Raw genomic sequence first — 14,131 nt, forward strand, 5'->3', positions numbered from 1 at the left:
ATTATCTATGAACGTTTGAACATATTGGCCATGTACTGTTATAATCTCCACTGGCACAGCCAGAAGAAGACTGGCCACCCATCAGAGCCTGGTTCCTCTCTAGGTTTCTTCCTAGGTTCCCTGCCTTTCTAGGGAGTTTTCCTAGCCACAACGCTTCTACATCTGCATTTCTTGCTATTTGGGGTTTTAGGCTGGGTTTCTGTATAGCACTTTGTGACAACAGCTGATGTAAAAAGGGCTTTATACAAGCATTTGATTGATTGATTGATGATGTGACCATCTGTCAATCATGCACGTGGGCAAGAAGAAGACACCCCACCGTGTCAGAGGTGCGAGTTATGTTATGTTATTTTATTGTGTGTTTATATCAGTCCAAATTGACACACATACAGCGCACTCTATTGGATTAGTAGGCTTGGTTTGTTTATTTAACTGTTATTCACTGATATACATTAGCCTACACAGTCTGGTGAGCTAGAGTAGAGTGCCAGAATTTTGAAGAATCACTTCCAAACTGTATGTATTTAGGCTACATAATGTAGGCTATATGACTAACATAGTGCACTATCAATAATGGAGGGAAAAACATCCAAACCATTCAAGATGAAAATAAAAATGCAGGACAAGGTATGGCAACTCTGTGTTTATATAGTATGATTATAGTCTGTCCCTGAGCACATGGTGGTCCTGAGAAGCTTAGCCTATAATAAGTCAGTGTTACTGCGAGCCAGTCACTGCCTTTTATTTGCCCTGGACCAAGATGCCTTTGGGTCTAAACTTTTAATAGAGTAGACTTCAGGGATATTTTCCATTTTTAAATAGTGACCAAATACAGTAATGATTTGGCAACAATCCTCTTTCAGGCTGAAAATGGTGAGGGTTCCCCGTAATAGAAATGTAGTAGTACTCTATAATGTGATCAGAACAAAATAAATGTTCACAAATTAAACCACATCATTCACATTACATTTGACCTCATGTATCTTTAACCCATACATAGCCTACCCACAAAAAGCCATTGTAGTCAGGGCACAGCACTGCAGCACCATAAAAAGCCATTCCCAAATTCTCCATGGCTCTGACTGAGATTACAGCAGATGTGTAATCTCAGTGGAATGTACTGATCTTAAGTGCCAGCTGTCCTCTCAACACATAAACAGAAAGTGTCAGCTAATACACACAAACCAATACAAAGATACACACAGTTAACAAAAATCCCAGCTATGTGCTTAAAAGGCACTGCAGCAAACTACAAACTCTTATATGCCCTCCCCATCCCCATATTGTGAAACATCCGTCTCTAGAGTTTCTTTTTGGTTTTAACTAGGCCTTTCTCCACCAGGCATCGGTAGAACTCCTGAATGTATGTGTACACACACTTCCAGTCAGGCTCATGCATCCGCAGCAAGTCTTCAACGTCCAGCAGAGGGGGGCAATCTGCCAGCCTTCTACAGCCAAAAGAGAGGAGAGAGACACAGGCCTAAGCAATCACAATCATTGTCCCCAGGCAGGATCTACTGGCAGTTGAGCTAGTGGACAATACAGGTTATTTTTTTTCTCAGAGAAGGTATTTTTGTCAAGTTCAATCGATCACTGCACAGCCCTTGGGGCCTTCCTGTGCATCTAAAAAGTGCATTTTGTCAGAGTAGGTTTTCTGTGGCTGAGGGTGTGTGTGTGTGTTTGTGTTTCAATGTTTGTTTAGAATAGATACAGAGGGAACTCACTCTGCAGTGCTGAAGGCCAGCTCAAAGTTGTCTTTGCGTGCATTGGGGTTGAGTATGGAGTACTCAAATGCATCTGGGAAGAACCTGTGCACCAGTGCACAGAATGCTATGCCATCACTCCAACTGGAGGAGAAGTTGCGGATTTCCACCCCCTGCACAGAGTAAGGGAGGAGGGGACATAAAAGGGAACAGCAAAGAGAACGAGGAGAGGGATTGGATTTACAAAGACATTGGTGAAGTAAGGTTATTGGTATGCTGGGGACACTGTGGGTATAAAACAAGAATATATTAATGTAGAGATAAGATAGTGAGTCCTCAAATGCTTACCTCATATGGTTCGGTTTTGGCCCTGCACCAATCCAGTAACATCTGCTTGACATTTTTCATGTTGGGTGCTGCAACAACAGGGGAACACTGATGGGCTGGTGCCATAGCTGGGTTGGCCATGCTGGGGAGAGAGGATAAACACGTTATTTAACACACTACTAGTATCACAACTTAGACATGCAGAATTTGATCAATCACACGTGAAGCATGGCTGACTGTTAGCTCAATGACTCACTCACCTGCTAGTTGTCTTAGACAAGGAGCTGGTGGTTGATGCAGGAAATTGGCTGTGCACTGTAGAGAAACAGAAGGGGGCATGTAGTGATTTTGAGTAGGGAAGCAGGTCATCTCTCACAATCCCGATTTGAGAGAGAGAGAGGAGAGAGGAGAGAGGAGAGAGGAGAGAGAGAGAGAGAGAGAGAGAGAGAGAAGAGGAGAAGAGAGAGAGAGAGAGAGAGAGAGAGAGAAGCCAGCACTTGGTCTGCCTCCACTGATAGCTACTTTATTGAGGAAAAACGTTACTTTCTATGCCTGATATGTGACATGTGGTTATCCCACAATCTTCAGATGAATGCACTAACTGTAATTCGCTCTGGATAAGAGCATCTACCAAATGACTAAAATGTAAAAATATGTGTGTGTTGTGTCCTGCGGAGGGATATGATACTCACTGTGGGATCTTTGCTGGTGGTTGCTGGTCTGGCCTCTGTTCATTCCCATCCGTCCTGTGCCTGCTTTATTCAAAGCCTGTTGCTTCAGGTCATCTTGCCTGGACCCCCGCTCTTTCTCTCGCTTCTCTTTGGAGAGAAGTAGAGGGAGAAAAAGAGAATTGTAGTATTAAAATTGGAAGTAGGACAGCGAGTGGACATTCAAAGGGGTTGTCAGGAGTGATAGCAAAGATGCGATCCTGTCACATTTCACGTTGAAGCTCTCTGATCTTACCTCTCTTCTTCTTGAGCAAGTCCCTCAATGCAGCGCGGATCATTCGCCTTTCATCAAAATCCACAGCTTTATCCAACTGTCAGAGATAAACCCATGTAGAAACCAAAAGATGAGGAGACCAAGGCCAAACTCAATAGTAATGGCGTCTTTTGTAGGCAATAACTCCACCATGGTTTGTTGTGTTATAGCCTGAATTCAAAATGATTCAATATATTTTCTCACCCATCTACAGACAGTACCCCAATATTGTTGTTTTTAGAAATGTTAGCAAATGTATTGAAAATAAATACATAAATATCTCATTTACATAAGTATTCACACCCCTGAGTCAATACTTTGTAGAAGCACCTTTGGCAGCGATTACAGCAGTAAGTCTTTCTGGGTAAGTCTCTAAGAGCTTTCCACACCTGGATTGTGCAACATTTGGCCATTATTATTTTAAAAATTCTTCAAGCTCTGTCAAATTGGCTGTTGATCATTGCTAGACAACCATTTTCAGGTCTTGCAATATATTTCCAAGTAGATTTAAGTCAAAATTGTAACTGAGCCACTCAGGAACATTCACTGTCTTCTTGGTAAGCAACTCCAGTGTAGATTTAGCCTTGAATAACTCTGAATGCTCAGCTATGAAAAGCCAACTGACATTTACTCCTGAGGTGCTGACCTGTTGCACCCTCTACAACCATTTATTATTATTATTTGAGACTGTTGGTCATCTATGAACGCTTGAACATCTTGGCCATGTACTGTTATAATCTACACCCGGCACAGCCAGAAGTGGACTGGCCACCCCTCAGAGCCTGGTTCCTCTCTAGGTTTCTTCCTAGGTTCTGGCCTTTCTAGGGAGTTGTTCCTAGCCACCGTGCTTTTACATCTGCATTGCTTGCTGTTTGGGACTGTAGGCTGGGTTTCTGTATAGCACCTTGTGACATAGGCTGATGTAAAAAGGGCTTTATAAATACATTTGATTGAAATTTGATTGATTGTGTTTTAGTTTATTGTCCTGCTGAAAGGTGAATTCATCTCCCAGTGTCTATTGGAAAGCAGAATGAACAACATTTTCCTCTAGGTTTTTGCCTGTGATTAGCTCCATTTTGCTTCTTTTTTATCCTGAAAAACTCCCCAGTCCTTAATAATTACAAACATACCCATAGCATGATGCAGCCACCACTATGCTTGAAATATGGAGAGTGTGTCACGATCGTCTTGACGTGGAAGAGAGGACCAAAACACAGCGTGTGGAAAATACATCTTCTTTTAATGAAGGGAAAAAACAAACACTTACAAAATGAACAAAACAAACGATCGTGAAGCTAAACCGAACTAAGTGCACACATGCAACATAGAACATAGACAATTACCCACATTAACCTAGTGCCTATGGCTGTCTTAAATATGGCTCCCAATCAGAGACAGAACCATTCAGGCAACCATAGACACAGCTAGACACCTACACTAAACACAAACCCATCTACTCTACTTAACCCCCTAAACCATACAACCACCCTAGACAATACAAAAACACATACATTCCCCATGTCACACCCTGACCTAACTAAAATAATAAAGGAAACAAAGAATACTAAGGCCAGGGCGTGACAGAGTGGTACTCAGTAATGTGTTGTATTGGATTTGCCCCAAACATACCACTTTGTATTCAGGACAAAAAGTTAATTGCTTTGCCAAATATTTCACTGTGTTACTTTAGTAAACAGGATGCATGTTTTGGAATATTTATATTCTGTACAGGCTTCCTTCTTTTAACCCTGTCAATTAGGTTAGTATTGTGGAGTAACTACAATGTTGTTGATCCATCCTCAGTTTTCTCCTCTCCCAGCCATTAAACGCTGTAACTGTTTTAAAGTCACCATTGGCCTCGTGGTGAAATCCCTGAGCGGTTTCCTTCCTCTCCGACAACTGAGTTAGGAAGGACGCCTGCATCTTTGTAGTGACTGGGTGTATTGATAAACCATCCAAAGTATAATTAATAACTTCACCATGCTCTGTTTTAAAGTCACCATTGGCCTCATGGTGAAATCCCTGAGCAGTTTCCTTCCTCTTCAGCATGGTTTTTGTAGGGTTTTTGGATAAATGCAGAAAATAAGGTCTGTGGTAAACAAAGGCATAGGAGATCTTATAAAAAAATTCAATGAGATAAWCTTCATCAGCTAATGTCACTTTTTGTGAATTTTGAAGCATTTATGTAATTAAAAAACCCATAACGCACATAAAGGCTTCCTAATTCATAAAGGTCATGTTAACTGACACTGTATCATCTCATAGATCAAAACGTATAAGATCTCATAAGCCTATCCTTTCTCCATTCATTTTGCCCATCGGAATGGCTAAAGGAACTAGAGGTAAATCATTTCCGTTTTTAGGACTACAAACTGGCGAGATTTATAGCAAAGATTATGGAAATACTGACAAGATACATGTCTCTCTGCCCTAACAATGGGAGTCGTTGTTTACAAAGCGGCATGGCAGGCTGTCTATCTCTCACCTTTCTTTGGATTGGTGGATACATCTCGTTATTGTAATCCTTATTTGAATATTCAATAAGGGGTTGTTGACCAAATTCGACACTCATTAACCTCCATACTAAAACTTCTTACTTGGTGTGCGAAACAAACAAAAAATGTCACCTGCTGTCTATTGGCAGGTGTCCATTGACCCAGCTTTACTCTACAAAATATGTCATGGAAATGGCAGATATAGGATAAATTATCTAAAGATAGCCTACACTTCTACAGGGGTGGATTTTCTTGATTACGACAAATGTTGATGGAAACAGTGTTTTTCCGAATAAGTAATCATTGGCGAATACTTTTGCAGGTAGGCAGAGCACGTGATGTCATCATGTAGCCTTACTCCACCCTCCACTCCACATTTAATTCTAAATGCCTACTGCTTGCAAAATCTTTTTTTTTTTTCAACTATAAACAAATAATGCTTCTTTGCAGGACAAGGATTGCCCTGACTTTCAAGAATGCCTGAATTGTTTCATCTTGCTTTTCTGATTGGCTGGATGCAAGTTTCACCATCCAATTATTACAGATCTACAGGAGTGCAAGTCTCACCATGGCACGGGCCGTGGTGATACATTGGCACATGATAATTATTAGAATATGGCAAATATTAGTCAATTATTGTATTCTATACATGCGGGCTTGCACGGGCCACCTGAGACATAAAACAGATAGGTGGAAGGGCACACAGGCTTTCGCCAATTTATTCATGCACAATTTTCCTAAAAGGGTAATAGAAACACTTCAACCACTACATTTTTATAAGACACTGTAGATTTTTGCAAATACGCAAAAAGGCCAGCATCCTGGAGTATGAGTCTCTTCACTGTTGACATTGAGACTGATGTTTTGCGGGTACTATTTAATGAAGCTGCCAGTTGAGGACCTGTGAGGCATCTGTTTCTCAAATTAGACACTCTAATGTACTTGTCCTCTTGCTCAGTTGTGCACCGGGGCCTCCCACTCCTCTTTCTATTCTGGTTAGAGCCAGTTTGCGCTGTTCTGTGAAGGGAGTAGTACACAGCGTTGTACGAGATCTTCAGTTTCTTGGCAATTTCTTGAAAGGAATAGCCTTAATTTCTCAGAACAAGAATAGACTGACGAGTTTCAGAAGAAAGTTATTTGTTTCTGGCCATTTTGAGCCTGTAATCGAACCCACAAATGCTGATGCTCCAGATACTCAACTAGTCTAAAGAAGGCCAGTTATATTGCTTCTTTAATCAGGACAACAGTTTTCAGCTGTGCTAACATAATTGTAAAAGGGTTTTCTAATGATCAATTAGCCTTTTCAAATTCTAAACTTGGATGAGCTAACACAATGTGCCATCAGAACACAGGAGTGATGGTTGCTGATAATGGGCCTCTGTACACCTATGTAGATATTCCATAAAAAATCTGCCGTTTACAGGTACAATAGTCATTTACAACATTAACAATGTCTACACTGTATTTCTGATCAATTTTATGTTATTTTAATTGACAAAAAATGTGCTTTTCTTTCCAAAACAAGGACATTTCTAAGTGACCCCAAACTTTTGAACGGTAGTGTACAGTCGTGGCCAAAAGTTTTGAGAATAACACAAATATTAATTTCCACAAAGTTTGCTGCTTCAGTGTCTTTAGATATTTTTGTCAGATGTTACTATGGAATACTGAAGTATAATTACAAGCATTTCATAAGTGTCAAMGGCTTTTATTGACAATGACATGAAGTTGATACAAAGAGTCAATATTTGCAGTGTTGACCYTTCTTTTTCAAGACCTCTGCAATCCACCCTGGCATGCTGTCAATTAACTTCTGGGCCACACCCTGACTGATGGCAGTCCATTCTTGCATAACCAATGCTTGGAGTTTGTCAGAATTTGTGGGTTTTTGTTTGTCCACCCGCCTCTTGAGGATTGACCACAAGTTCTCAATGGGATTAAGGTCTGGCGAGTTTCCTGGCGATGGACCCAAAATATCGATGTTTTGTTCCCCGAGCCACTTAGTTATCACTTTTGCCTTATGGCAAGGTACTCCATCATGCTGGGAAAGGCATTGTTCGTCACCAAACTATTCCTGGAACGGTTGGGAGAAGTTGCTCTCGGAGGATGTGTTGGTACCATTCTTTATTCATGGCTGTGTTCTTAGGCAAAATTGTGAGTGAGCCCACTCCCTTGGCTGAGAAGCAACCCCACACATGAATGGTCTCAGGATGCTTTACTGTTGGCATGACACAGGACTGATGGTAGCGTTCACCTTGTCTTCTCCGGACAAGCTTTTTCCGGATGCCCCAAACAATTGGAAAGGGGATTCATCAGAGAGAATGACTTTACCCCAGTCCTCAGCAGTCCAATCCCTGTACCTTTTGCAGAATATCAGTCTGTCCCTGATGTTTTTCCTGGAGAGAAGTGGCTTCTTTGCTGCCCTTCTTGACACCAGGCCATCTTCCAAAAGTCTTCGCCTCACTGTGCATGCAGATGCACTCACACCTGCCTGCTGCCATTCCTGAGCAAGCTCTGTACTGGTGGTGCCCCGATCCCGCAGCTGAGTCAACTTCAGGAGACGGTCCTGGCGCTTGCTGGACTTTTTTGGTTCGCTCTGAAGCCTTCTTCACAACAATTGAACCGCTATCCTTGAAGTTCTTGAATATCTGCTAAATGGTTGATTTAGGTGCAATCTTACTGGCAGCAATATCCTTGCCTATGAAGCCCTTTTTGTGCAAAGTAATGATGACGGCACGTGTTTCCTTGCAGATAACCATGGTTGACAGAGGAAGAACAATGATTCCAAGCACCACCCTCCTTTTGAAGCTTCCAGTCTGTTATTCAAACTCAATCAGCATGACAGAGTGATCTCCAGCCTTGTCCTCGTCATCACTCACACCTGTGTTAACGAGAGAATCACTGACATGATGTCAGCTGGTCCTTTTGTGGCAGGGCTGAAATGCAGTGGAAATGTTTTTGGGGGATTCAGTTCTTTTGCATGGCAAAGAGGGACTTTGCAATTAATTAATTAATTAATTGCACAGACAGACAGACAGATTGTCTGTCTGTCTGTCTGTCTGTCTGTCTGTCTGTCTGTCTGTCTGTGTGTGTGTGTGTGACGTCATTACGTCCAGCAGTTTTTATCAACCCAAGATAAATGGAAACATACCCTAGCAGGCAATTGTCACATCTATTTTCTAAACGTCGACAAAAAAGTAATTGGACAAAGTAAATGGAAACAGTTTATGTGAAGTTTGCACTACTACTGCCTCACCAGTTTATTCAGGACTTCTTCATCCTCAATAGCAGATAACTGCTGACTGGTCAGTATGCCTGACGGTGTGTCACCGGGGTTCGTCTCGGAGGTCTCGTTTGCAGACACAGCCCCCGCCACTCCCTCATCAGGTCCCGCCTCCATGTCCAACGTACTGTATGGGACTTCTAAATAAGGTAAAGAACGGAAATAAGGGGGCTCCAATGGCAAGAACTCTTACACAAATATCCAAAGAGCCAGAACATATAACGTCATTTGTTGAATTTGAATTTGTATTTATTATGGATCCCCATTAGCTGCTGCCAAGGACCTCTTCCTGGGGTCCAGCAAAATGAAGGCAGTTATATACATTATTCAAAACTATTACATTTCAAAACAGATTTCACAACACATTAAGTGTGTGCCCTCAGGCCACTACTCTACTACCACATATCTACAACACATCATCCATGTGTACATGTGGGTGTGTATGCATGTGTCTGTGCCTGTGACCCTTCACAGTCCCTGCTGTTCCCTTAGGTGTATTTTTATCAGATTTTACTACTTGCACAAGTTACTTGATGTGGAATAGAGTTCCATGTAGTCATGGCTCTATGTAGTAATGTGCACCTCCCATAGTGTGTTTTGGACCTGGGGACTGTGAAGAGACTGGTGGCATGTCTTGTGGGGTGTGCATGCTGTCTGATCTGTGTGCTAGTAGTTTAAACAGACAGCTCGGAGCATTCAACATATCAATACTTCTCACAAATACAAGTAGTGATGAAGGCAATCTCTCCTCTACTTTGAGCGAGGAGAGATTGACATGCATTTTAATATTATATGTTGTTGATGGATCCATGGCAAGCAGTTGCATAGCTAGCAGACATACAGGTAACTGCCATACAGGTAACCCCAAACAGCAAGCAATGCAGATGTAGAAGCACGGTGGCTAGGAAAAACTCCCTAGAAAGGCCAAAACCTAGTAAGAAACCTAGAGAGGAACCAGGCTATGAGGGGTGGCCAGTCCTCTTCTGGCTGTGCCGGGTGGAGATTATAACAGTACATGGCCAAGAAACACTTGAAAGGAAACACTTGATTAAATGAGGGATACTAAATATATTGAAAGCTGGTGCTTCCACACAGTTGTGGTTTCTGAGTTAATTAAGGGACGGATTAACATTTACATAATGGGTATCTGAAGGAAAATGCGGGAGGGTCATGCTTTTTCAATGTCAGTCAAGGGGAGGGTTTAGTATTTTTGTGTATCTAGTCCAGGGGAGTGTCATGTAATTTGAAATGGATGAAATTTCTATATTTCTCAGTGTTTTATAATTAGTTGCTTATTAGCCTATATATCGATGTGTGCCCGGTGCCACCCCTCATCTCTGATTCTCAGCTGGGGCTATATCAAGTGTGCCTATAGGCTATTTAGTGTGGTCTCAATCAAATGATCCATAGCCTATATGCTATGAAGTGCATTCTCGGAGAAGCACAGAGCAAAGTTATATTTCTAAGATAGCTGCCGGGATGGTGTAAATATATCTAGGCTGCATTACACACGGCAGGGACATTCCAACCATGAGCCCCGGCCCGCTCTGCTGTTGCTGATCAAAACATGTTGTGTGCTGTTTAACCAATGGCTGTGCTGTTTAGGGCTACAGTGGTTGTTCAGGAGGAAAGTCAAAGGTTCCTTTTGTAAATAATTTTTGATTAGGCCTAGTCCAAAAAATGCTTTATCTTGCGCGCGGACTAGCCTATAGCCTGTGTTCTGTTCAGTTTGAGAAGGAGAGTGTGAAGATAAAGAGGACCAGAGGTCAACTTTGATAGCTTGCTACTACTATAATTTAATTTATTAAAAACAATATGTTTCTTGCCCATGGTGTATTTATCAGAGTTATTGACCTCACAATAAACCAGATTTGAGTAACTTACATTGTTGTGCTGAAACTTGATACAGCAGCCATGGCACAATCAATCAGAAATGGAAGCTCATTGTGCTGAAAGTAAGCAAATTCTAGTTGCCATGTAATGCTGACAGGACAAAGAACAGTTTCTATAACTGCATATCTAAGTCTCTGATCTGTCCAAGAAGTGAGGGTAAATGGTAGACATGTTCTCTGCTATCCACTTTGTTGTAATTAGTGAAGGGTTCAGGGAGGGTTTAGGTAAAGTATACTTTGCATAAAGGGAGGGCCATCCACTTTCATTTCAAAGAGGTCCAATTTTCTCCATGTAACCCTTATTATAAATAACATTAATTCCCTAAGCAACAACATGTATAAAAATGCCCAGTTGCCCATTATTTTAGCTACCATGGCTAGAAGAGATGTCAGTGAATTTGAAGAGGGGTCTCAAATGTGCATAGGGGGTTTAAAGTGTGTGTGTGTCTCGGTCACCAGATCTTAACCCAATGGTGAAGGTGCATAAAGGTGGAGGAATTAAAATATGACGTCATTGTTATTAGCACTACCCACATAGTTCTTAAACTACGGCGCACAACATGGTCCAACGTGCTAGTAAATCAGCACAAACAACTTTTTCGTTTTTTCTAATTGCCGCCGTCATTGAGCTAGAATTGGGATTATGTATACTGTGTTAATGCCGATACAAAAGAAGAGTAACGGAGAACAATGTACAATACGTAGAATTTAGCAAACAAGGCATTTGTGGTAAGTACATGGGGGCTGCCGTTTTTATGCACCTTCACTATTGAACATTTATGGGAGATTCTGGAGCGGTGCCTGAGACAGCATTTTCCTCCACCTCCAACAAAACCCCAAATTATGGAGAATTGGTGTCGCATGACTCCAGACACTTGTAGAATCTATGCCAAGACCCAACGCCCTATTGATGCCCCATTAAGACACTATGTTGGGGTTTCATTTATTTTGGCAGTTACCTGCACATAGGCCTACATTAAACATATGATAATCTTCAACCATCTCTCTCTTTTCCCTGAACCAGAGGGACATCTGAAGAAAGGCAGACTAAAAGAGCAAGACAAGTGGCCAGAGGTTGAGGATAAAGTGTGTGTGTGTGTGTGTGTGGGTACAGTATTTGCGTGCTAGAGATATAATGTTTTTGGTGTGTGGAGATGAGAGGACTAGCCCTGTCTACATTAATCATTATAAGTACATACCATAATTAATTTAAGCTAGTTATATAATTACATTCATAAAGCTAACAGGGTTAGGCAGCATTGACATTTAGAGCGCTTGGGACTATAAGGTTCTATCTGCATTTTTGTCTAAATTAAGTTATTGATGTAGCCTTGTTCTGTTCAAGGCTCTCTACCTCTATAGTACTAGGAACACCACAATTTATGTTAAGTTCAAAAGAATACTAGATACAAAAAAAATTGCTGACACCATTCAAACCAATTAGGGTTCGGGAACTTGAAAGACAATTATCTCAGAATCATCTTTTTACAAATAGAACCTTATAGTCCTAACCTCTAGATTTAAGTTTCAACACCCAGTGATGTGCAGATAGCAGCGTTCTCATAATGTAAACGCATAACACCATCTGTTCGACTTGTAGTCTGTCCAGTAATCTGAATATAAACAGTGAGTGGGTCTAAACTGACATAAACCATGCTGCTCTAGAGAACTGTTTGTGTTAACACTGAAGTGCCCTTATTCTCTCTGCAACCAGCCTAGACCAGCACACAAACAGTATAAAACATGTACAAATATAGTAATCTAGCTTCGCACATTGTAACACCAATCATCCATGAAATTTACACAGAGGAAAATAGATGGATAAAAAGACAATGACAGACAGACAGACTGATATAACTACACACACAGTAACTACACATACAGTACATGAAGGGTAACATCAATTCATATAGAGGAAGCTAAAATCTGTTATAGAAATTGAGACAACAGGAGAGTCAGAGTGATAGTGTCACACACCTACCTGTTTTGTGGGTTCTGTCTGTGTCTTGGGGGACAACGCAGCAGCTGTTTGCGGCAGGTGATGGAGACTTCAGTATTTACCCTGATGTTCAGTTCAGTACCCCTGTCCCACTTTCTCCTCTTCCTCAGACTTGCACAGGAGAGTGCTCAGCCCTTTAACACCACACTCCCTGCCTCAGAGTTGGACCAGGATGGAGGAGGAGGAAGAACAGAATGAATCATGGGACTGTCGGTCCTCTCCTCCCTCACTACTTCCTTCAAAACTCTTCTCCTCAATTGACTCTTATGTCATGCAAAACTTTATGAGGCATAACTAGAGAGAGTACCATGTCTTTGTAATGACACCATTTTGACAAAAAGCTCTTAATCAACTCAGTGGGTGAGTGAAGAGTTGTTTAGAGAGCCCTATATACAAATAATTTGAAAGGAAGTGAAAGGGTTAAATACAAGGCAGAAGGGGAGCAACAACACTGCCTTATTCAGGCAAAAGGCGACTGTTCACTGTTTACAGAGAGCCAAGACATCCCTGTATGGAAAGACAGAACACACACACATTTGGCAGAAGATGGATAGCAAATCCAATCTACTCTCATTATGCTATTTTCATAAGGTTGAGACTAGTGATGGGGGGGGGGGGGGGTCGATACAGTTACATATTGAGATATTATTTGACGATATACAATGCATTCGGAAAGTATTCAGACCCCTTCCCTTTTTCCACATTTTGTTACTTTACAGCCTTATTCTAAAATGGATTAAATAAAAAAACATCCTCATCAATCTACAACAATGAAAAGCAAAAACATGTTTGTAGACATTTTTAGCAAATTTATTTTAAAAAAACAGATACCTTATTTRCATAAGTATTCAGACCCTTTGCCATGAGTCTCAAAATTGAGCTCAGGTACATCCTGTTTCCATTGATTATCCTTGATTGGAGTCCACCTGTGGTAAATTCAATTGATTGAACATGAATTGGATAGGCACACAGCTGTCTATATAAGGTCTCACTGTTGACAGTGCATGTCAGAAAAAAACCAAGCCACGAGGACAAAGGAATTGTCCGTAGAGCTCCGAGAAAGGGATGTGTCAAGGCACAGATCTGAGGAAGGGTTGCAAAAGATTTCTTCAGCATTGAAGGTCTCCATGAACACAGTGGCCTCCATCATTCTTAAATGGAAAAAGTTAGGAACCACCAAGACTCTTCCTAGAGCTGGTGGCCTGGCCAAACTGAAAATCGGGAGAAGGGCCTTGATCAAGGAGGTGACCAAGAACCCGATGGTCCCTCTAACAGAGCTCCAGAGTTCCTCTGTGGAGATGGCAGAAACTTCCAGAAGGACATCCATCTCTGCAGCACTCCACCAATCAGGCCTTTATGGTAGTGGCCAGACGGAAGCCACTCAGTAAAAGGCATGCCAGCCCGCTTGGAGTTTGCCAAAAGGCACCTAAAGGACTCTCAAACCATGAGAA

The 14,131-nt window shown here is 41.6% G+C and overlaps 1 protein-coding gene across 1 annotated transcript; it reads right to left on the minus strand.

Moving 5' to 3' along the window:
- Nucleotides 1-993: 993 nt before the first annotated feature.
- On the minus strand, nt 994-12,873 carry LOC111964117 (smoothelin-like). Its single transcript, XM_023987844.2, has 8 exons — nt 12,663-12,873; nt 8,763-8,929; nt 2,994-3,069; nt 2,723-2,848; nt 2,291-2,345; nt 2,052-2,172; nt 1,725-1,876; nt 994-1,448 (listed from the first exon to the last, which is right to left on the minus strand). The coding sequence occupies exons 2-8, from the start codon at nt 8,904-8,906 to the stop codon at nt 1,301-1,303; spliced, it is 822 nt and encodes a 273-aa protein (XP_023843612.1). The 5' UTR covers nt 8,907-8,929; nt 12,663-12,873; the 3' UTR covers nt 994-1,300.
- Between the last annotated feature and the right edge of the window lie 1,258 nt (nt 12,874-14,131).

Source organism: Salvelinus sp. IW2-2015, linkage group LG5 (assembly GCF_002910315.2).
Source record: "Salvelinus sp. IW2-2015 linkage group LG5, ASM291031v2, whole genome shotgun sequence".
NCBI classification, from domain to species: Eukaryota; Metazoa; Chordata; class Actinopteri; order Salmoniformes; family Salmonidae; genus Salvelinus; species Salvelinus sp. IW2-2015.